Below are 24,873 nucleotides of genomic sequence, written 5' to 3'. Positions count from 1 at the left end.
CTAATGTGCCTTTCACAGATATTTTCAGAATCGTTTTTCCTTTAAATATCACATAAGGTGGTGGCTTTCATCAATTGCAAGTTAGACACAACATCACTGTACACCTTTGCTTCTCACTGCCACCAGTTAGTATCATGATGCTGGATTCTCTTCCCCTGTTCACAGTGTTGTTGAGCATCATCTCAAAATAGACTGATGTTTGATCTCTCTTACCAGTTTGTGATAATATATAATTTCCTGTAAAAAACTTAATTATTATATAAATTTTCAAAATTCATTCCAGATTTATTTCTTGAACCAGACAGTAATCAACGAATTTGCAGAAGGTATAACAAATAATTTAGCTTACAGATAAGATGTTCTGAAAGCAACTGAAATCAAAGAAAAACCCACGAAAGAAAAACCTATGGCATCACAAAATATAGGACTGTTTGCGTTGAAGACTAACCATGTAACAGTGCAAATGCACTACTTCTTCCTTGTAATTGTCTGGAAGCCATTGAGCAATGGTTGTTTTCCTCCGGAATCCTAATCCATTTCAGTTGAAAAATCTCGATAGCCAGCCCCGGCTAGCTTTGGAACTGGTAATGCCTAGTTCTTTGGCTAAAGCCAGTGCTTTAAGTTGGCACATTTCGCTCGTCACTGCGCATCCGTATTGTCGCTTCTCATCAACAAGGAGTACAACTTCGCTTACACCATTTTTTTCCCCCAACACTGGAGGCTTTAATGAAACAAATTGGTTACACATGTATCATTCAAAGTATTTTCCATCATTGGCCACTACTTTCTCCCACCTTCCGGGCAGTGCACGAATCCCGCATTGAAAAAATTGTTCATCTTTTGAAGTGATCCACGAATCGATCCAATTTGTGACTTCTTCATGAGATCGGAAGTGTTGGTCAGCCAGGCCATGTGCCACTGATCTAAACAGGTGATAGTCAGAGGGAGCAATGTCTGAAGAATATGGTGGGTGGAACTTCCCATTTTAACGTTCCAAGTACATTTTGACCTCTTTTACAACGTGGGGTCGAGCATTGTCGTGCTGCAAAATCACTTCATCGTGCCTCTCACTGTATTGCGGCCATTTGTCTTTTTAATGCTCTGCTCAAATGCATTAACTGTGTTGGATAAGGAGCACCTGTGATTATTTCACTTGGTTTTCACACTTCTTAGTACACAACGCCAAGCTTGTCTCACCAAATGCAGAGCATGATCTTGGAGCCGTGAATATTCAGTTTGGCCGTCGACATGGAAGCACGGCCGGGATATCCTCATGATATTTTGCGTTTACAGTTGTAATGAACCCATGTTTCGCCTCCGGCCACAATGCGATGCAGAAATCCCTTCCATTTTTCCCTCTGAAGCAACTGTTCACAAACACACAAACGCCGTTCAACATCTCTTGGTTTCAGCTCACATGGGACCCAAGTTCCTTCTTTCTGAATCGTGCTCATAGCCTTGAGACGTTTTGAAATGGCTTTCTGTGTGACTCCCACTAATCCTTCATCTTTGAAAACATTCTCTCTTCGACCACTATGCCGATCTACGACATTAAAATTACAGTTCTTGAAGCGTCGAAACCACTTACAGCACGTTCTTTCACTAATAGCATCCTTACTGTACGTACTCGAGAGCATTCGATGAGACTTGACCACTGTTTTCTTCATATTGAAACAAAACAGTAACACCTCCTGCAAGTGACGTGAATTAGGCTTGTAAACAGAAGTTTTCAATCAAAAACAACTTTATGATGCAGACACAAATCGAGGTTACATTGACTGAGGTCCAAGCTAACTGCCTGACGTCTGCGATCTGTTTCTTTCGACTGCTACTTACCGTTGTCACCACCTATCGGGAAATGGTGGAAGCAAAGTTGTACACCTTGTACATAATTGCAGAGACTTTTTTCGAGGTCTGGATGCTTCACTTTTTGGCCCCGAAATGCCAGGTGATTACTGTTAGTTTCTCGAAGCCGCATTTTGTTTCTTGCAAGTCGCAAATAAAACTCGCGCTCATGTCGTACTTTCTTCCTGCTGCACGGTTTCCAATGTTCTCAGAATTTTCAATAATTTTCAGTCTTTCTTTAACAGTGTACGAGTGATAATGAGAACTTGTAGCCCAATTAACAAGTTTGAATATGTTAATGCTTCACTTCTAACATGCTACTGACACATCACAGACTGAGGCCACAACAATGCGACAGTATAATGGGATCTATTGTTGGAGGCAGAGCAGTACCAACCTTGTTTTGAATAATCCACACACCTCAGTTTTTTGTCCTTAAATTCAGGAAAAACGCGTGGATTAATCGAGTATGTACAGTAATTTATGTTTTTCCGTATGGTTCGATAATTGTCATCCTGTACAATGATGAACCAAGACATTGATGACCTATTTAGTAGGGCGTTAGTCCACATTTGGATTGCAGTACAGTAGCAGTTCTGTGTAGGTTTCCAGAGTTTCGTGTCACCGGGTTATGCAGGGGTAATTCCCATAAATTGTGGGACAGTGTTTTGTATTTTTTGTGGACTGCACACACATGATTGATGATCGAGTGGTAGTCTTTAAGGACACTTCTGCTACAGCATCATCCAGAGACAGTCAAATTCCATACAAAACAGAGTAACAACCGAGATGATCAAAAAATGGTTCCAATAGCTCTGAGCACTATGGAACTTAACATCTGAGGTCATCAGTCCCCTATACTTAGGACTACTTAAACCAAACTAATCTGAGGACATCACACACATCCATGCCTGAAGCAGAATTCGAACCTGCGATCGTAGCGGTCGCGTGATTCCAGACCGGAGCACCTAGAACCGCTCGGCCACAACAGCTGGCCCGAGACGATCATCTTCAATCGGACCGAAGTAACAGAATCTGTAGTGACACTGGTCACGATCACACTTAGCACATTTCGCAATCGAAGTCCACTGTAAATCCACTGCAGCAAGTCCGGTCGTCGGTGGAGTACCGTCCCCGGTAGTGGGTGGAGTGACGGTCCCGGTGTGGTGCAGACTCGGCAGGAAGCTCTGACAGGTGGACGGTGGGACACGGCTGGCTCTCGGCCTGGAGCTGAGCAGAGTGCTGCTTCCTGGAGGTTGAGCCGTGAGTTAAGTAAACAGCAGGCGGAGGAATATCCGGAAGGAAGGGAGGGGGAGGGGGGGGGCCGCACGTGTCTCGATGGACTTGTGACCTGTGGATGCAAGTTAGTTGCCTCGATAGTAGCACCACCGTTACTGCTGTGCACACTACTTGTGAACAGTGGTGGTGCTCCTGGTGGCACCTTGGAGCATTTAACCTGGAGACAGATTGATTGTACTCAGTACCATGTCCATAACACATGATGTACATACACATCTACATCTGCATTTCTTCCCTTTCCATTCATGTATGGAGTGTGGGAAGAATGACTGAATACCTCTGTGTGTGCAGGAATTATTCTAATCTTATTCTCACAATCTCTGCGTGAACAATACATAGGGTATAGTAATATATTCGTACAGTCATCATTTGAAGCTGGTTCTTGAAATTTTGTTAGTAGACTTACTCGTGTTAGTTTATGCCTATCGTCAAGAGCCTGCCAGTTCAGTTTCTTCAGCATCTCTGTGACACTCTCCCAAGAGGCAAACAAACCTGTGACCATTTGTGCTGCCCATCTCTGTATACATTCGATATCCTGTATTAGTCCTGTCTGGTACGAGTCCCACTCACTTGAGCAATATTCTAGAACTGATTGCACGAGTGATTTGTAAGCAATCTCCTTTGTAGACTGATTGCACTTCACCAGTATTCAACCAATAAATCGAAGTGTACCATGTGCTTTAACCACAAATGAACCTATGTGATCATTCCATTTCATATCCCCACAAAGTGTTACAGCCAGGTATTTGGATGAGTTAGCCGATTTCAGTGACTCATTAATGACTTAGGATACCACGTCTCTCTCTCTCTCTCTCTCTCTCTCTCTCTTTATCTCTTTCTGTGAATTGCAAAGTTTTACATTTCTGAACATTTAAAGCAAGTTGCCAATCTTTGCACCACTTTGAAATTTTATGATGATCTGACTGAATATTTATGCAGCTTCTTTCCCACAGTACTTCATCATATACTTTGTACTTAATCATGTGCTAGTAATATGTGTAAACAGTCTACAAATGTGGAGTGCCTCTGGGTCAAGGGGAGGCATCTACAGAGCATGGAAGCTGAAAACTGAAGTGCTTGCGAGTGGAAAAATACTAGACAGTGGTTTGTGGGAGTGGACCTAGCCTCTTGATAGCATCCCACATGTGTTCCATTGGGTTCAGATCAGAGGAATTTGGTAATCAAATCATCATTGTGGCTTTGCTGTAAGCAACACTGACACATGATTCTGGATTTGAGACACACAAAGCCACGCTGCTGAAAAATACCGTCACCAAGAGACATCAAGCACGAAGAGATGCAGATGGTCTGCAATAATGTTACCTAAACGACATCTGTCATTGTGCCTCTGATTACTACCACAGGACCCAGGGAAGCCCACGTGAATGACAGAGTGGGCAAGCAGTATATTGTCATGTTCTGTGATGAGTTGTAGACACCTTCTCACCCACTCACTATTTTACCATCTTTTAATCACTTTCCACAGATACACTTAGCCTGGGGTGATCACAGCATGCAAAACTTCACGTGTGCAGGTTGTGCGGGACAAGGCTCGACCTGTCTTGGCTCTGATTGGTCCTTCTCGGACATACCCATTACAGTGCAACATTTCATTTAGTATTGCAGTGTGGCATTTTTCAGTCTGCACAACTCATTTCAATTTGAAAGAGTTGTGGTTTCTGTGTTGTTTACCTCTCACTATTTGTTCATGATTTGAAAGATGTTCACAGGTCCAGTGGTTGTTTGCACAGAGGCAATCTAGCAATCAGTTGTCAAATTTTGATGTCAGTAGAGAGGGGAGAAAATTGTCTGCATATTATGCAATCACATGTGTGGTGGGTACTGCAGATTTGCTATGAAATGACACTACTGTATCAAGCAGAAAGAATTTAAAATTTCAGTTGACAATGAAAAAGCAAAAAATTACAAAGATCGACAGATGAGATTAATTGCCCTGTACAGCGAGAAGCAATTTGTACTAAATTTGCAGTCACACAGAACATGAAGAAATTGGTGAAAGGAATAGTAAAGTTTCTGAGGTTGCACGCATTATTCCAATGTCAGTTGCAACAGTTTCAATGGAATTGAACAAAGAGCATGGAGAGTACATTGGTTAACTCAAGGGACATGCCATGTCATTTTTTTTTTTATTTAAACTCACTATTTTTGAATTTGTGAAGGAAAAAGGAGTGCAGAAATGAAAATTAGAACATCCGAAATGAGTTGTAGATTCCACATTTTAAGTGGACTTGACTGCACCTTGCCCACAGTGAGACATTGCAAGGTGAGAAACAACTTGTTTCTAATTTTATGGGGATGCATCTAAAAAGAAAATAATGTTGTAGAAGGGACACATTCTGACAGAACCCAGTCCAGTTCTCAAAACTCACTGATGTTAAAGAAAATGCAAGGTTTTAAGAATTCATTGTGATCTTGGGGGAGTTACAAGGAAGTTTCCTAAATGTTTCAAGAACACTGACAGTCTTACATTTACTTTAAAGACCATTTTAATTGTAAGTGTTTAATCCACAAGGTTATTCCCATTTTAAAAACAAATCCTTTTAAGTTAAAAGTGTCCAGAATTTCTCTGTTGCTTTCCTCAAGTCTCCATAATGAGGTTGCAAAACTGCAATAATATTTCAATTGACATACATGTGTGTGAAAGACCCCTTTTTCTGTTATGAAACGAAGTGTGTCACAATTACGTGGCAGTCTGAGTGTGAAAAATCAGTGAAACTGTCAGTGTCTGTCTGTCTGCCAACAGTTTATACCAGACAAAGATTATATTATTGGCCTGTATTGCTGCTAGAATGATTCTTTATTTGCCTCTGTTCTGCTTATATATTTTCCTTGCCATGTCAAGTGCCTGAAATGCCACCAGGTGATATTTGATATTACATTTGATATTACATTTGGCAGTGGTCATAATATTTTGGCTTATAGCATATGCTGACAGTGAAACAGGAACATTAAGTCACCACTTGCAGTATGTGCTTTTAGTCTAATGACCATTGTCTGCCTGAAACCAGTTACAGCATTGTGAAATGCTTTTGTGATTGTTGTCATAAGAAAATTGTCAGTTATAATCTCCATTGGCAGTGCAATTTCTCCAAAGCTCTGTTCTGGACCTGCTGAGCTACACGGTTTAGAAATTTGTTTATTTGTGGTATGGCAGCTCTGATGCAATCATGAGACACTATCCACTTTGCTTTTTTCACAACTATGCAACAAAAGTTTGGTTTTGTAATGACGGAACCAGTCCAAAATGTGCGTAAACATATGCTATATACTTTTACTTCTGTGCCTAGTTTATTATTAAGCCCTTTTGTGCTCAGTTCACTATGAGGCAACTATACAGATTGCATTAACATGTGACTGCTGCATGCCAGTGATAATGTGTGGTATGTTGGTGTTCTACTGTCTCCACTTGCAAAGTATTTGTTTCCTGGTGGGTAAAGGAGAAATAGTCTCTATTTATAACTCCTCTGATATTATAGCTTCAATAAAATAACTTTGTGTAGAGATGTGGTTAGCCATCCACATTCTACAAGGCTCTCCACACACATACAAAATTGGCAGCACAGCACAGGACATGTGGTGCTCAAGGAAGAACTAAGATTGACTGACAATTGGCAACTACCACAAGACTCAATGAAACATCAATCACAAATTTATTTTAATCCCCATACAGTCTATGAACATTGTCATCCAATTTGTTGTCTGTTACAGCATGTTGCATATTGCAAGATGTTTGTTTGCTTGTGGCTTCCAATAGTCTTTATGTAAATTTAGAGTCTGTACATTGTAACATACTTGTTCCTAATCGTATCGTAAAAAAAAAAAAAAAATAGTTAAACCCAATATTTTTAATTTTTATGTTTTATGTGCGCAGGTAATTGTTATTTGTACTTAGTGTAATCAGTCATCAAAAGTTGTTCTCCACATCCGATTGGGGCAGAACTCCTATTTTCTTGCTGCGGGAACATGTCGGTATCGAGGTTTCAATTCAGGGACGATAATGTATTTAGAAATTAGAAGTCAAACTCTGAATATTACCTCATCTATTCATTGTATTTGAGTTAACTTCAGAACTGCACTTTAATATAACTTTTACTCAATTTTGAAACATCAGTAAGAATTACAATGTCCATTATCTTTCAAAAACTACTCCACGAACTGCTCAGTTACCACTGCAAGTATTACTGTCACACAGTCTCAGCTGCCATCACATATACGAGACGACGTGGAAAAGCAATGCCTTCAAATTTTTTATTCTGTTCTAAATATTCGTTGAGGTGTGTTGTGCATTTTACTCGGTAGATTTTTCCCATTTCAGTGTTGCCACTAGAGTACTCTGGACTCCGAATTTTAGCATGTTGCATGGCGGTGCACGAGAAACAGCACGTTGTAGTCTAGTTTCTAATTGACCCCAGTCACATGCAGCACGACAACGCCAGATCACACACAAGTGCTTTGACGTCTGCAACAATCCGACACCTGGTGTTTACCGTCATCAGTTATCCTCTCTACAGTTCCAACATGGCCCCGTACAATTTTTATCATTTTACAAAACTTAAAGAACACCTATGACGACTTCACTTCGATAGTGACGAAGTGTTACAAGCAGATGTGAGGTTATGGCTTAATCAACAAAGTCAAACATTCTGCAGTGACTGTATCAGTAAATTGGTCTCTTGTTGGGAACAGTGTGTTCGTCACTACAATGACTGAGTTGAGTTATAAATGTGTTGTAAATGTGAAGAATAAAGGTGCAGAATGTTAATAAAGTTCATTTTATTTAACAAGTTTTAAGAGTTTTAACATTAAAAAATTGGAGGCATTACTTTTCAGCATGCCCTTGTGTAACACTATAACAATGTCAACAACCTGTGGCATTATTATAAATAATATTTTACCTATTTTACACTGATGAACAACATTTATAGAATTATGCAAGAGTAACAAAAAACATAAACATAGTTCTTAGGATTCGTTTCAATAAATACAAATGCTTTCAGTTCCATATATTACATAATGAGTATTTTTGACAGGCAGTATTACGATATGATACTTTTGGTTTGAATTAAATTGATCTATCAGTTACCTGTAATTGTTGTAATTTAATGTAACAATTCTTTAAGTGTTATTGAACAACAATTAGTTGAACTTGAAAATAAAAGATATGACCATAAATAAATGTATGTAATTGAATTGTAATGTATTGTATTGTATTATATTAGGTTGGTGCTTAAGTTCATATTGTTTTTGTTTTGCATATTGATACTCCAGTTACTGTGGGTTTATTTATCAATTGTAGTTCACTGTTGCTATTTGAGTTTACATATTGTCATTTGGAGGTAGCAAGTGGAGCTATGGACACTAGAAGTGCCAAGAGGAAAATCGGAACATTTCTGACATATTCTTCTGTTTGAGTTCTGTAAGGGGGTGACAGCAGTGGAGGAAGTCAGAAACATTTGTAACATGTATGGAAATAGTGCCATTGGACAAAGTAAAGTAAGAAAATGGTTTTCTGTTTTTGAGGAGCATTAGTTTGACACATCAGTGACTCTTCACGTTCAAGGAGTCCTTCGGGGTTTGATGAAGATCGTGTAAACACATTAATCCACAATGATCCGTGTCAGTATGCTTGAGAACTGGAAAATTTAATAAACTATGATTATTCCACCATTGTGTTACATTTGCAAGCAGTGGGGAGGTTTAAAATTTGGGTGTATGGGTATTGTACACTCTTAAGCAAAAATCATAAAAATCAGTGGGTGGCCCTATGTACATATCTGCTTCCTCATCATTAACTCGGTCGTGAAAGCCACCACCCCAGTCCTATCCCGTATAATTACTGTCGATGAGAAATGGTGTTTTTATGCTAAAATACAAAAAGAAAGGCACGGTTAAGTACAGACAAAGCAGCAGTCCTCTGTACAAGGACCTGTGCGCATCCACAAAAGATAATGTTATGCATCTGGTAGAATAGCAGCAGTGTGGTGTGCTACGAATTGCTTCCCTGAGGTGTGACCATTAGTGCTGTAACCATCAATGCTGACATTTATTGTCAACAACTGAGACATCTTGCAGATGCAGCCCAAGATACGACGGCATGGAAGACTTGATGAAATGATGCTACTTCACAATAACAACCTCCTTCATTCTGCTAAACTGACAAGAAAATGTTACACGGGAGTTGGGTTGGGATGCCATTCCTTACCCACTGACCTTTAGCATCCTCACATTTTAACCATTTCTACTCTCTGTCGAAGAACCTTCAAAGAATTTTCTTTCTGGATGAAAATTCAATCAAAACGTGGCTTGACAGTTCTTCGCTTCAAAATCGTGTGATTTGTACATTCACAAGATCAAGAAGTTATCCCGATGTTGGCAGGTTGTTGTGAATAGTGAAAGAGAATATATTATTGGTGACTGAGATCTCTGTTATGTGTATTTGTTTAGTCCATTAAACTTACAGAAAAACACTATGAACTTATGCACCAACCATATATATTAGGTGTGTCATATACCACAAAAAGTGGATGCTGCTCTGTTACATTGCAGCATATGCAGTTGTGTTGTTTAATATTATATTTGTATGTACAGTGTAATCTCTTGGAAATAAAATATTTTATTTTTTATTTGACATTTTATATTTTTGTGCCAAATTTTAATGTGTGATGAATATTTGCATTTTCACAAGATTAGATGTCTTCCTCATGAGCAAATTAAGATTGAATATTTGTTGATAATTATTTCAATACGAAGATAAGTATGAAATTCAAATAAAAGTGAAAAACGTACCTCTCACAAGATTCAGTCGTACAATCCCACGATTAAATGCTGCACTCTCTCTCACTCACGGGCACTTCTCTTAGAAAATAGCTCTAAATGTTTTAAGTGTTGTACTTCACACGCCACAACACTCCGAAATTTTTAGTCTTCCTCCCGTGACCCCCTCCCCCACCCTCCGCCACATCCTACCCAGAATTTTATCGTGAAGTGTGTGATACTGCTGTAGAAAATTGATGTTTGGGCACTCACTTTCAAATTCTGGAATTATAGAAAATAAAAGGGACCAGCCTGTAAGATTGGTTTATTACTCAGATTGGGGAAAAACTTGTTAGTAAAGTTCACACCACGATCTGCAGAGCTACTCGATTACATTAATTACTCCTGTAGCTATACTTTGAAAGTGACGGATTGCAATGGCTGGGGGCAGTGTCGCAGGTGTACAGTCAGCTGTGCTCGTCAAGGTTCTGCACGTTCCTATAAAACAGGCAACACAGTGAGCACGTGACAGTGGAGAGAGAACTGATATTGGCTGGTGACTGGTCCCTGCAACACTAGAATTGCTGAAATGCCAATCGCAAAGCAATTTTAATTAGAGTATAACAGGTTGCACTTTTCCACACAGATGAAGCTGACACTGTGGGGTGAGCAGGCCGAACAGTTCTCGGAGAAGACCGGTACTGTGCTGGCAGTGAAGGGTGCCAAACAATTGGACTTCGGTGGTGGGCGCTCAGCATCGGATCTGATGTCGAGCGGTGTTAAAGTGAACCCTGACATACTGGAGGCACATACGCCGCGTCGCTGGTATCGCAGAGTGGATCACGGCCAGGAGCACGTCGACATTTCGACCGAGCAGCTGGAAGCGGCAGGCTGTGAGTAATTATTTGTTTCTTCTCACAGAAAGAGTATAGATCTCCAGTTATTTGTCAGGATGTTGTTTTTAGAGGGGGGGTGGGGGTGTACGAGGAGAAATGTAGATTATATGGTTAGCCTTTATGATGAATATATAGATATACTGGGACTATTTGTTAAAGTTATCGGTCACCCACCTACTGACGATTGCCGGTGTTTGTCCACTGCAGGTGAGTAACATCCGACATACTGTCGGCTGCAATCGAGTGAACTGCTTCTCGAGATGGTGGACACGGGTCGAATGTCTGAGAGAAGTGCATGTCATGATTCTTTCAAAAGCAAAGGAAGCAGTGGGTCAGTGTCTCACTAGGAACCTAAGTACACTGTGGGAATTTCATCACCTACTTTGAGAACTGAAGGGCGAAGCTGTGGGGGAATATTTCAACTGCTACTAGTTGACATTGAGAAAATTTATATGAGGTGTGATCAAAAAGTATGGGATTTTTTTTAATTTCATGAGCTTTATCATCTGATCTTCAAATTTTTTATCCTTTTTGTACACATGTTCCAACATTATGAAAAGGATAGTTGCTACTCACCACAGAACAGAGGTGCTGAGCCACAGAGGAGCAGTCAGGCACAACAAAAAGACTGTCAGAAAATGAGCTTTCAGCCAACAAGGCTTCATCAGAAATAGACAACATACAAACACAGTCATGTAAAATTTAAGAAATATGATGTATGAAGTTAATACTATACTGGGGTTTCTACAAAAAATTGAAATATGTAATGTTACAGAGCTTTGTGCGGTACCTATACTCGAAATCACCCAGCGATGGACCTCCTGGACACTGAAACACTCTTCTTTCTTCTTCACAGTTAGCGTCCTTGATCTTATATTTAGGACTTACGTGCATGTTTTGTGTGGCATCTTAGGTTTCCCCTCCATTGATGGTATAGCGTATGATGTTTGTGGTCACTCGATGTCATACCACTCGCAACCCTCCAGCCTTTCACATGGCATGCAGCAACCGTGTTTGCTAGAGTGACGTCAATATTTGATGTTCCTCAGACCCTCCCTCTGTAGATTGGTGGATTGTGAGGTGCAGCACTATCTCAGTACCTTCAGATTATCCCTTATCCCAGCGGAAGAATTGTTTACTGCATTTTTGTGTTTTCTCTTCTGTTACCCAAGGATTTCTACTAACCCTCACCTTTGTACTTACTTGATCCTCTGCTGCCTTCACTATTTCATCTCTCAAAGCTATCCATTCGTCTACTGTATTTCATTCCCCTGTTCCTGTCAATCATTCCTAATGCTCTCTCTGAAACTCTCTATGACCTCTAGTTCTTTCAGTTTATCCAGGTCCCATCTTCTTAAATTACTACTTTTTTGCAGCTTCTTGAGTTTTAATCTACAGTTCATAACCAATAAATTGTGATCAGAATCCACACCTGCCCCTGGAAATGTCTTACAGTTTAAATCCTGGTTCCTAAATCACTGTCTTACCATTATGTAATCTACCTGAAACCTTCCAGTGTCTCCAGGCCTCTTTTGCATATACAACCTTCTTTCATGATTCTTAAACCAAGTGTTAGCTATGATTAGATTATGCTCTGTGCAGAATTCTTCCAGGTGGCTTCCTCTTTCATTCCTTACTCCCAGTTCATATTTACCTGCTATTTTCTTTGTCTTCCTTTTCTTATTATTGAATTCCAGCCACCCATGACTATTAAATTTTCGTCTTCCTTAAGTATCTGAATAATTTCTTTTATCACATCATACATTTCTTCAGTTTCTTCATCATCTGCGGAGCTAGTTGGCATGTGGTAGGCATGGGCTTCCTGTCTATATTGGCTACAACAATACATTCACTATGCTGTTTGTAGTAGCTTACCCGCGTTTCTATTTTTTTATTCATTATTAAACCAACTCCTGCATTACCCCTATTTGATTTTGTGTTTATAACCAGAAGTCTTGTTCCTCCTGCACCAAACTTCACTAATTCCCACTATATCTAACTTCAACCTATCCATTTCCTTTTTAAATTTTTTAACCTAGCTACCCACTTAAGGGATCTGACATTCCACTCTCCGATCCATAGAATGCCAGTTTTCTTTCTCCTGATAACGACGTCCTCCTGAGTGGTCCCCATCCAGAGATCTGAATGGGTGACTATTTTACCTGTAGGATATTTTACTCAAGAGGATGCCATCATCATTTAACCATACAATAAAGCTGCATGCCCGCAGAAAAAATTACGGCTGTAGTTACCCATTGGTTTCAGCCGTTTACAGTACTAGCACAGCAAGGCCGTTTTGCTTGATATTAGAAGGCCAAATCAGTCAATCATCCAGACTGTTGCCCCTGCAACTACTGAAAAGGCTGCTGCTCCTCTTCAGGAACCACATGTCAGTCTGGCCTCTCAACAGATACCCCTCCATTGTCGTTGCACTTACGGTGCAGCTATCTGAGACACACAACCCTCCCCACCGATGGCAATGTCCATGGTTCTTAACCTTGAATAGGTTACCAGCAGTTAGTTCTGCCAAAGTAGGTGGTTTCATGCACTGTCTGCTGCAGTTCCAGAACTTTCTGTGATTAATGTTTTTTAATGTAATTGATTTGTTAACCATCACCCTTCTCTCTTGTGTCTGAATCTTATCTCTAACCACACTCTGGCTGTTCCTTGAGAGTCATTCTTCTAATAAGAAAGTATTGCAGTCAGGCTCTTTAGGGAAAGGTGTTCCATGTCTGATGCCTGTGAGTGGGCAGCCATGTGCCCATGGGCAAATGGCCATTGCAGGGACAGTTGATGCTAAACCCACAATAGTGAGGGTACTGCAACTGAGCAAGTACGACCATAACAGAACATTGTGGTGCACTATATCACTTTGTGAAAGTGATTTGTTGCACAATGTTCATAGTATCGAAACATGATGATCGCCACCATAAAAATATTTCTTTTAGTTTGTATTGTGAGTTTAGACTGGTATACTGTTCAGGAGTTTTATCTCATTTGTGCCTGAAATCTGGTGCAGATGGATGCAGCATTTCTGCAAGGCAGGATGGCAATGGCTGCTTTATCGTGCTTCATGGTACCTGCTGTTTCAGTTAGTTTATTCCATACGCTCTTGTCCCAGCTCAGAGATGTGCCACATGCCATAGTGCAATTAGTACCACGACAGTTGCATTATGTCAAAAAGAACAAAAGGGAAAGATGAACTGTCATTAAGATTCTGGAGATCAGTCACTCATCAAACCTAATGCATGTATTAGTACAAATTATTATGAAGTGACCACTGGTTATAAACAAGAGTCAATATATGAGCGTTTCTGGAGAAATGGTATGGATCATTAGGTAGGGATCAGTGGTTCCCGATCTTTCTGAGACCATTACCCCTGAGTGCAATCAAATGTTAATTACTACCCCACAGCACCTTCTTACACCATCTTCAACATTACCGTGTAACTAAACTATGTAATCAAAAATAACTTTCTTTAAAACCTTAATTTTAAAATGATGAAGGCTAAATAGGATGGCTTTTTTCTCCCCTAACCTCTGATCATTTGCAAAATGGAAATGGCAGCAAAAATCGAAAATGTTTTCTCTGCAACATTTAACTACGCCTTCCAGCTACTTCTTTATATAGTCACCCCTCCGACTTAGACATTTGTTGTAGTGTGGTGCCAAATTTCCAACATCCTCATCATAAATGGCAGCCCCCTGTCATTCCCGCCATTCCCTACCCTGGTCTGCAGCTCATTGTCTGTCCCAAAATGCTGTCTTCATAGCCAGCAGTTCATATGAGGAAAGGAATGAAAATCAGAGGGAGACAAGTCATAGATGTATGGTGGTGACCCATTGAAAATGCTGCAATTTCATCTTTGTTACACATGCAGTGAGTGGCCTACAATTACTGTGAAGAAGGAGACACAAAAAATTCCATTACGTGCGCTGCATGAAATCAGGCAGAACCTCTCAGCAGGCAGTTCACACTTGGTGAAAGGTGCTATTTTCCAGGCATCTTTAAGTGTTCATTGTGCATTCAGAATTGAAAAGTGTGGCGTCATGCAATGGACAGCCATGCTAAAAACAGTGTGTGCAACACATGTGCCCAAAACTTCTCTGTTTTCTCACTGCGGTTTGAATTTAGTGACTGCTCAGAAGTTGAAAAAAAAGTAGCCCTTGTAATGTTTAGTACTTGTAGGTGGTTAACTAAACGATGAACCACTGAGTCAATGAGACAATTGACACTGCTTATTTCTGACAACCATTTTTTATACAATGCTTCAGCAATTCTCACTGCATACTATGTACATCTTACAGTGATGCAGTATCTGTTATGTAGTTACTGTTGTGTTCTTCTGTCAATTTGTTCATGCATCTGTTATGAAGTGAGTAACACAGCAATTTGTGGTCCATTGTAGGAGCTATCTACGTTTGGAGAAGGCATTTTTGTGAGATATTTGAGACTGTACAATGTATTTGTCTGAATTTTACTGCCATAGATGCATTTTACAAAGTAAAAAGTGTGTGTGTAGTGAGTGAACTATGTGAGGAAGATGACGTTCAACATTCGTTTCACAAGCTGCAACCGTCACCAAACTGCTCCCAGTGTGAATGTTAGTATTTGAAAAATAAGTGTAATTTTTGATAACATATTTAATAGTGATAATAATAAATCTCTTTCAAAAACAATTTAGTTTCCTGACTGAAACTTGGTTGATCCCTTTAGTTGTTATCCCTCAGAAAATTCGATTTTTCCCGTGAGGAGCTAATTACCCCCAGATTGGGAACCACTGCTCTAGATTGAAAAAACATTTCAGTTACATAGTTACTTTGGTCATTTAAGCAAAAAGGAAGGAGGGCAGAATTAATAATTAATGTTGACTGAAACTCTATTCTAAACCATCTCACACAACATTGGGGACACTTCAGCATGCTTAACAGAAATACACGTTCTGAGGCATCAAGGGTCACCACGTTAGTATTGGAGGGCAGCGTGAAGGAAAAAAATCGCAGAGGGAGATCAAGAGATGAATACACTAAGCAGATACAGAAGGATGTAGGGTGCAATAGTTACCTGGAGATGAAGAAGCTTGCACAGGATAGAGTAGCATGAAGAGCTGCATCAATCTGAGAAAAAAAAACTAGCATTTTACTACATTTGTAGATCTTGAAATTGCTCTTTATTCACAAGTGACAAAAAGATTATGTGTGAGACACATTGTTGTAGCAAGACACAGTAAGCTCTACAATGTTGGATAGTGAGGCTGGGAGCTTTTGTTGTTTTTATCTTTTCTATGATGCGAGAAGGTTGTTAGCAACCATCAACTAAATATTGACCCAAGTAAGGTAATGGAAGATCATCAGTGGAATATCAAAAGATACAAATGTAGCAACTCACCGATAAGTTGAGGCATGAAGTTAGAATGTTGCTAGCTTTGGACAAGTTGTCTTTGAGATTCAGCCATCATACACACCTTAAAGCATTAAAGACAGATTTGCCTGAAAGCCAGAAATGTGCTCACACATTTTTGTATGCCTGCAGACAATTCACTGTGTTGATTAGGTGGTGAGTTGTTACCTTTACCTGTTAAATCCACTGTTGACCCAGATATAGACATCAGTTGCAATTCTGAGTTATTTCAGAAACTCATGTATGTGTATTAATGTTCAAATTTGTGCTGCTGTAGTAAGTGCTCTTGAGCAGAAGACAAAATTTTTGTAAATCCGTCTCTTCTTATTTCAGTTCCAAAGATACAATATCTGGTGCAGCATCAAACTGAGTTCATTTTCTACACTGCGCTGTTCCTGAAATATCGCCTCACAAAACTGTTAAAGTTGTACAATGTTTTGGTGGTAAGCAACAAAACTGTATTCAGAGGCAAGTGTGGAGATGAGTCGCTCAAAAAAAGTTAGTTTTTCTATATGGAGGTACTGTGTGACTTGACATTTTTTCACATTAGCAAGTCATTTGAATAACATCAGATTTCAAATGCCGAGATTTACAATCAATTATGATTTGCTCCAGGCAAAAAGTTGGAACCTGACTTTTATGTCGTCTTGTTGACTCTGTAAAGCTGTACAATGGGGAGCAAGGAGAAATGATGTTCAGTGGTCGGTATCCTCTTTCTATAACATAAACTGTGTGCATATATTAACTGTGTTCTTTATTCCTAAGAATAAGAAATCTACTTAACTTAAGATAGTCATTGTCGTACAAGCTCTCTGTAATAGTCCATGTTAGCCACACTGCTGTTGAAATACAGAGTCTGCTATAACACTATTTTGTTTGCTACACAATGTAATCAAAAGTATCCGGACACCAGGCTGAAAATGACTGTCAAGTTTGTGGTGCCCTCCATTGGTAACGCTGGAATTCAAAATGGTTCAAATGGCTCTGAGCACTATGCGACTTAACTTCTGAGGTCATAAGTCGCCTAGAATTTAGAACTAATTAAACCTAACTAACCTAAGGACATCACACACATCCATGCCCGAGGCAGGATTCGAACCTGCGACTGTAGCAGTCGCTCGGCTCCAGACTGTAGCGCCTAGAACCGCATGACCACTCCGGCCGGCGCTGGAATTCAGTATGGTGTTGGCCCGACCTTAGCCTTGATGACAGCTTCCACTCTCGCAGGCATACATTCATTCAGGTGCTGGAAGGTTCACTGGGAAATGTCAACCCATTCTTCATGGGGTGCTGCACTGAGGAGAGATACCGATGTCAGTCGGTGAGGCCTGGCACGAAGCCAGCGTTTCAAAAAATCGCAAAGGTGTTGATAGGATTCAGGTCATGACTCTGTGCAGACCAGTCCATTACAGGGATGTTATTGTCATGTAACCACTTGACTACAGGCCGTGCATTTTGAACAGGTGCTCGATCGTGTTGAAAGATGCAATCGCTGTCACCAAATTGCTCTTAAACAGTGGAAATGAAGAAGGTGCCTAAAACATCAATGTAGGCCTGTGCTGTGATAGTGCCACACAAAACAATGAGGGGTGCAAGCCCTCTCCATGAAAAACACGATCACACCATAGCACTACCGCCTCTGAATTTTACTGTTGGCACTACACACGTTGGCAGATGATGTTCACCACGCATTCTCCGTACCCACACCCTGCCATCGGATCGCCACACCGTGTACCGTGATTCGTCACTCCACACAACATTTTTCCACTGTTCAATCGTGCAATGTTTATGTTCCTTTTACCGAGCGAGGCATTGTTTGACATTTACCAGTGTGATGTGTGGCTTACGAGCAGCCGCTCAACCGTGAAATCCAAGTTTTCTCACCTCCCGCCTAACTGTCATAGTACTTGCAGTGGATCCCGATACAGTTTGTAATTCCTGTGTGATGGTCTGGATAGATGTCTGCCTATTACACATTACGACCCTCTTCAACTGTCGGCGGTCTCTGTCAGTCGACAGACGAGGTCGGCCTGTACACTTTTGTGCTGTACGTGTCCCTTCACATTCCTTCTTCACCGTCATATCAGAAACAGTGGACCTAGGGATGTTTAGGAGTGTGGAAATCTCGCATATAGATGTATGACACAAGTGACACCCAATCACCTGACCATATTCAAAGTCCACGAGTTCCTCAGAGAGCCGCATTATGTTCTCTCACGATGTCTAATGACTACTGAGGTGGCTGATATGGAGTACCTGGCCGTAGGTGGCAGCACAGTGCACCTAATATGAAAAATGTATGGTTTTGGGAGAGTCTGGATACTTTTTATCACATAGTGTACGTACTGCGTGAGTCTGTGCTAGAGGCTGTGACTGCGACTGCTACTGGGCTGTGACTGATGACAGACTGGAACTCACCGGCTGGACAGACTGCGATAGACTTGTCTTCCAGTCTGCAGTGACGATCTAAATACTGGCGGCCGAGAGGGCGTCGGCAGTGCGTTGCCTGCGACTCTGTTTTTGGCCTCCGTCGATCTTCTCACAGCCTCTTTGCTTCCTGGAGTGCTGGTGCCATCTTATTCCATCACACTCTATGCCGCTTCCCCCCCCCCCCCCCCCCCTCACACACACACACTGCTGAAATGTCACACCATTGTCACGTAGTGAGGCTGCGAATGACAAAAGGGAAGGAGGCAGGACACTGGGTGTAGAGATGGGCCGGGAGCTGTGACCGTGGAAGATAGCATACTCCCGACAATACGCCGCCCTCTGGCTTGCGAAGCAACAGGAACAGTGTCTGGAAAACTGCTGCCAGGGCACACGTCCAGGCCCGAGGGAGTGTCCTGGGACAATGACGGCAACAACAGTGGCGAGTGCAGGTCCACGAGGTCAGCGGTCGGGGACAGTGGGGGCGGGGACGCATCGTCTGTCCGCTCCTCCTGGGATGCCCTTGTGGTACCGGTGGCCAGCCATGAAAGCTGTGCAGGCCCTCGAGGCCGTGAATCTGGGGAAACGAAAGCAACAGAATCACGGGGCAAGTGACATATGGAAATTTGGTTCTGGTAGCGGTGCTGCAAACCATTGGAACCTGCAATTAAATACATAGAAGAGACAATGCATTGCTGGATTACACCTCTCTCCCAGCACCTACAGTTGCCATAAACCCTAAAAAGAACAAGATCGTGCGGTGTAAAGCAATACTTGTGGACCGTCGGCAGTGCCGGATGCTACAGTGGGTGTAGCACGTGGAGCAGCGTCCAATCGCGGCGACCGTGCAAAAGTCCCGCCAGTGACGGTCCTTCTCGTGTGTGGCAGCGGTAGGAGACGAGAAAGAGTTGCGGCACCTGTTTCCGTGTGTGGGTGGTCTGAAAATTGGCCGTGCATATGAAAAGTTCTGCTTCTCCGTTAGACTGTGGATGAAATGGAGCACTTGTTAAATGATGCGTGCCATTTCGTTCACAAAACTGTTCAAAATCACGTGAAGTTAACAGTGGTCCATTGTCCGACACAAGTACTTCTGGCAAATCTTCTGTGCAAAATATGGAGGACGATGCTTGAATGTTGCTACGTGATGTGGTAGGAGCTATAGGCACCACAAATGGAAACTTGCTAAAAGAATCTACCACTGTGAGCCAACGAGTGTTCCAAAATAGTCCTGAAAAGTCTGTATGCTCTCGTTGCCTTGGCGATTGAGTATTAGGCCGGGCTGCAAATGTCTGTGGTGGAGCGAATTGGTTTTCCGTACGTGGGTAGCACTGTGATGTCGTCTGTTCAGTGTGGGCAACCGTGCCTTGCCAAGTACAGTGCCGTAGCACTAACTGTTTAGTGTGATCGATTCCTCAGTGTCCTCGGTGGAGCAATCGCGACACATCCTTTTGCAGTACTTTGGGAATAAGCACACGGGATTTTGCGCACTGTAATTTTGAACTAGAATCACACCCTGTTGAACTGAAAGGCTATGCCAACATGCAAAGTATCGGCGCACTACTGAGTTCTGAATACTGTTCGAAGAATGAGGCCGAGTCGTGCGAATATAATAAGACAAAATCTTGAGATCGGGTCTGCTTCTGTGGCCTGTGCTATTTTTCCGCAGTGCGAGGGAAAAGGTTCCAGCAGTTCAGAGTCCTGCGCATCAATTTGGCAACGAGATGCAGCAGATGCCTCAAAATCAGAATGTAGCCCAATCAGGAGGCGAGATAGGATGTCTGCATTGCCTTCCTTTGCCATAGGTCTGTACACAATTTCAGACTGATACTGCGAAAGCAACAATATCCAGCATTGCACTTTCAGGGCCGTGTGTGTAGGAACCGCACTTGACAGATGAAACGAGGACTACAAAGGCTTGTGATATGTCACTAAAAAGAACTTTCAACCATACAAATAGTGATGGAATTTGGTCACACCATGGAAAATAGTAAGAGCCTCTTTTTCTATTTGAGTTAACAACTTTGAGGTGAAAGCAATAGGTCTGCCTCGTGCACCAATTCTGTGTGAAAGCACAGCACCGATTCCGTAAGAAGAACTGTCGACTTGCAAAACTAATGGCTAGGCAGGGTCAAAATGCAATGAACATCTGTCATTGAGTGAGGAATTTTTGAGTTTCTGAAATTTGTAGTGACTCTCTTCAGTCCACAGTAAAGGCACATTTTTCCAATGCAAGCAATGCAACGAATTCACGATCTAAGTGGCATTTGTTGTGAACAGAATGTAGTATGTCATCTAACCTAATACTGACTGCAGTTGAGACATATTGCTAGGGACAGACAGGTCACAGATTGCAAGCAAATGAGATTGGAGAGTGTGCACACGCTGTCTGTTTATCACATGACCTAAGTACTGTAGCTCAATTTGAAAAAAGTCAAACTTTTCATAACGACACTCGAGTCCTGCTTCTGACAGCGCTCAAAAAAAGAGTACACAAATTGGCAATGTGTTGCTCTCGCATATGGCCTGAGACAACAATATTGTCTAAGTAGTTTGAAGAAAATGGCACTTTTGCAGTCAGCTGTTCCAAGTAACGTTGAAAACTGGTTGGTGCCAAAGTATTGCCGAAGAGCAAATGCTAACAGTTGAACTGTCCTAAGTGTGTACTGACAACGAACATTTTCTGTGATCCTTCATCCAATGAAATTTGCAAGAAGGCATCACACAAATCTATCTTCGAAAAGTAACACCTTTCACCGAGCCTGTCCACGAGTTCCTCAGGGTGAGGTAACAGATAAGTGCCCACTACTGTCTGCGGGATGACTATAGACTTGAAGTCAACACGTGTGCAAATGCAACCAGAAGGTTTAGGCAACAGAATGAGAGGACTTGCCCATTGACTAGCTCGAATGGGAGCAATTACACCATTATCTTGCAATTCTTTCAATTCACTGGCTACTTTGCTCTTAAAGCAATAGGTGGGCCCGAAAAACCTTAGGCTGTGTATTGTCTTTCAATGTAACATGCCCTACGAATCTATTAGCTTCTGAAAATAGTTCAGGAAATTCTTTAAGCAAGCAAGCGACACTGTGTTTTGGATTGCAAGCCGATACGGAAAGTATGTTGTCGTGGATGTTGAGGCCAAATAAATCAAAGGCGTCTAAACTGAAAATGTTCTCACCGTCTCTCGATTTCGATACAGTGAAATTCACTGTCCTAGTGTGGGATTTGTAAGTGGTCCGGCAAATTACACTGTCCAAGCACTGGAATTTCCTGTCCATTGTGAGCAATGAGTTGTTAGATTTAGAAAGGCACGGTGAGCCTAGCTGTTTGTATGTGGCACAATTAAGCAAAGTTACTGAGGTACCTGTGTCTTGATTGAAAGTTCAGATGACAGCCAGCAGTTTGTAATGAGACAAACAGTTGCTAGAATGTCGTTGCACAGCACTAGGGTGAGGAGGCGGCACAACCTTAATCTTAGTTTTGTTAGAACATGTTGTAGGTTTTGAAAACACAGCATTCACAGATGTGCACAAGCCTGTTTTTTCTGGGAGCGGGCAAAAGTGGCATTTTTGTGCCGTTGCAAGAAAACTGCTTTTTGTGGCCTTTTTTTCCACATGTGTAACACGTTTCGTTATGTGATGGGCAATCCTGTCTTTTATGGTGAGCAAAACATCTAGGGCAAGACTTCACTAAGTTCACTGGCTCGTTTACCTGTCTACATAGCTGTCCAGGTAGGTGTGTACACGTTCGTCATCGTCGCCGCTCGGGCTGTAGTGAGCGAGCGGCGACTCGACCCGACAAATCGGGTCCTGGTCAAATGTATCGGCCGCTTTGCCACCCGAATCATATTGTTCTAAGATTTGCAACACTTGAGGAAGTGATGGATCAGATTACTTTAAGATTTGTTTCCATACTCTAGTATCTGGGACATTGAAAGTTATTGAAATTGTAATCATTAAATCACTGTAAAAGTTGCCACAACTACACTTAAATTTACACTTCCTAGTCTTGCCCCCTAGTTCTGTGTACCATTGACAGTACATCTGTTCCAGCTTTTTCTGCAAGCGAAAGAACTGATATCTGGCCGCAGCTACTTGAAATTGTTGTTCGTAGTACTGAGTAAATGTAGAGATTACTTTGTCATAACTGAGTTCGTTGGGGGATGCATTTGGGAATAGTTTTTGTAAGAACCTGAACAGTGGGGACCCCACAGTCAAAAGGAAGTGTTGTAGCTTCACAGTACCTCGAACTCGACGAACTGCACAGTGAGCTTGGAACTGTGTCAGGTATTCGAGCCATTCCTCTTCAGTGCCAGAACATTGGTATGCTGGTCGTTGGCACTTGTGCGTGTTGGTCGGTTAGCTGTTGTTGTTGTGTAGCCGGTGCTGCTTGTGCAGCCCGAAGTTGTTCTACCGTCATCAGCAAAGCAGCAGTTTGTTGGTTATGAATCTGAAAATCTTGTGTTAGATCCATTACATTGGCCCTCTGTAGCTGAGGAGCGGGGGCACGGAGTGGAGGGGGCAAAGTAGCCATGGTTTACTCAAATATATTACAGCAAAACAAGAAAGCAAAGCTTTTGAAAAGAGAAATTTGATTAGTCCTGCAGCTCCCCTCATGGAATACATGGAAGAACACAACAAAAAATTAGCAAACACGTGAATACGATCACCCCTGCAATCTGAAACATGAGAGAAGTAAACAAGTGCTTCACTGGGTTACTCTTGTCACCATGTTTTATGTCATCTCGTTGACTCTTCAGAGCTGTACCACGGGAAACGAGGAGAGGATGTTGTTCAGTGGTCGGTATCCTCTTTCTATAACACAAACTGTGTACATATATTAACTGGGTTCTTTATTCCTAAGAATAAGAAATCTACTTAACTTGAACTAGTCGTTGTGGTACAAGCTCTCTGTATTAGTCCGTGTTAGCTCCACTGCTGTTGAAGTATGAAGTCCGCTACGAACACTATTCTGTTTGCTATGTGCTGCCCGATTCTGAGCTAGAGGCTGTAACTGTGACTAAGACTGATGACAGACTGGAACTGACTGGGTGGACAGACTGTGACAGACAGACTGTGACAGACAGACTGCGACAGACAGACTGCGACAGACTGGCCCTCCAGTCCGCAGTGGCGATTTAAATACTGGCAGCTGAGAGGGCATGTGGCACGTTTCCTGTCAGCCTGTTTTTGGCCTCTGTCAATCTTCTCGCAGCGTCTTTGCTGCGTGGAGTGGTGGCGCCAGCTTATGCCAGCACACTGACTGTAATATGTAGGTGAATATTAGGTGTTGGTACATTTTATGATTGGCTGTGTAATGTACTATAGGTCATTATTTACAACAGTAATGTAGGATGGATTTTACACAGTTCTAATACTGCCATGTAAGCTGTTATAAATGACGTGATCATCATCTGAAGATACAAACCAACAGTGTTCTTAAAATTCTTATGAGCTGTGGGGCCTCATCTTCACAAAATAAATTAATGAATCCTTGCCACACAGTTATCCATTAGAAAACTACTAATCTCAGCAGTGTAGTGGAATGCATAATGTAAATCATCATGAATTGTGCCTGCTGTTTTCTTCCATTTGTGATTTAGGGAAAGTTTTTCTTACAGCACAAGTCCAGACTGATGGTTATAGTGATAGACCTGAAGCCAGTGGATTTTAGGAAATACTGCATGGAGATTATTCCAGACATCAAGACTGCCAATGGAATGGCCTGGTGAGTAGAGCAGACATCTGGTGCAAAGTGGGATGATGAGGAAATGTGTTCTCCATATTATATACTAAGATGGTAGCCTATATGAATGTGGCATGCATTGAACAGTCTTCATGAAGATTTTGTGAAGATCTGTAAATAATTTTAAAACTGACATGAGACACTCATTCCAAAATGTCGTTTCAGCTTTCTTATTTTTTCCCTTTCATAATGGGAAGGGGATGCTTCTTTATTTTACAGAAGTAGACATTATTTATAATTATGTACTGCCATTATTAACTGTTTGTTGGGACATACTGCCTGGAGCATATTTTTGAACATTTTCCATTTTTGTATATGTCTGTAATAATGTACGTTTCATTATGTGCAATATAAATAACTTCCTATAAAAAAACTGTGTAAGTTATATTTGTACACGTGCCCCTGTATACATAGTGTAATCAAATAAGATTCCTGAAATTTATGCACATTAGTAATGAATTTGTAATAAAAATAGTTTGATAAATG

The 24,873-nt window shown here is 41.5% G+C and overlaps 1 protein-coding gene across 2 annotated transcripts in view; it reads left to right on the top strand.

Annotated features, from left to right (window-relative positions):
* Positions 1-24,633, top strand: part of LOC126424752 (replication protein A 70 kDa DNA-binding subunit-like) — a 415,354-nt gene extending 390,721 nt beyond the window's left edge. The window contains exons 14-16 of one of the 2 annotated variants that reach the window (XM_050087475.1): positions 10,565-10,811; positions 16,549-16,658; positions 24,263-24,633. In XM_050087475.1, coding sequence (XP_049943432.1) covers positions 10,565-10,811; positions 16,549-16,658; positions 24,263-24,373 — 468 coding nt within the window. In that variant the 3' untranslated portion in view covers positions 24,374-24,633. The remainder of the gene's footprint in view (positions 1-10,564; positions 10,812-16,548; positions 16,659-24,262) is intronic. The other variant, XM_050087476.1, reaches the window with a different exon arrangement.
* The last annotated feature ends 240 nt before the right edge of the window (positions 24,634-24,873 follow it).

This window comes from Schistocerca serialis, chromosome 10 (genome assembly GCF_023864345.2).
Source record: "Schistocerca serialis cubense isolate TAMUIC-IGC-003099 chromosome 10, iqSchSeri2.2, whole genome shotgun sequence".
NCBI lineage: Eukaryota > Metazoa > Arthropoda > Insecta > Orthoptera > Acrididae > Schistocerca > Schistocerca serialis.
The sequence above is the reverse complement of the archived record's forward strand: the minus strand, read 5'-3'. Positions and strand labels throughout refer to the sequence as shown.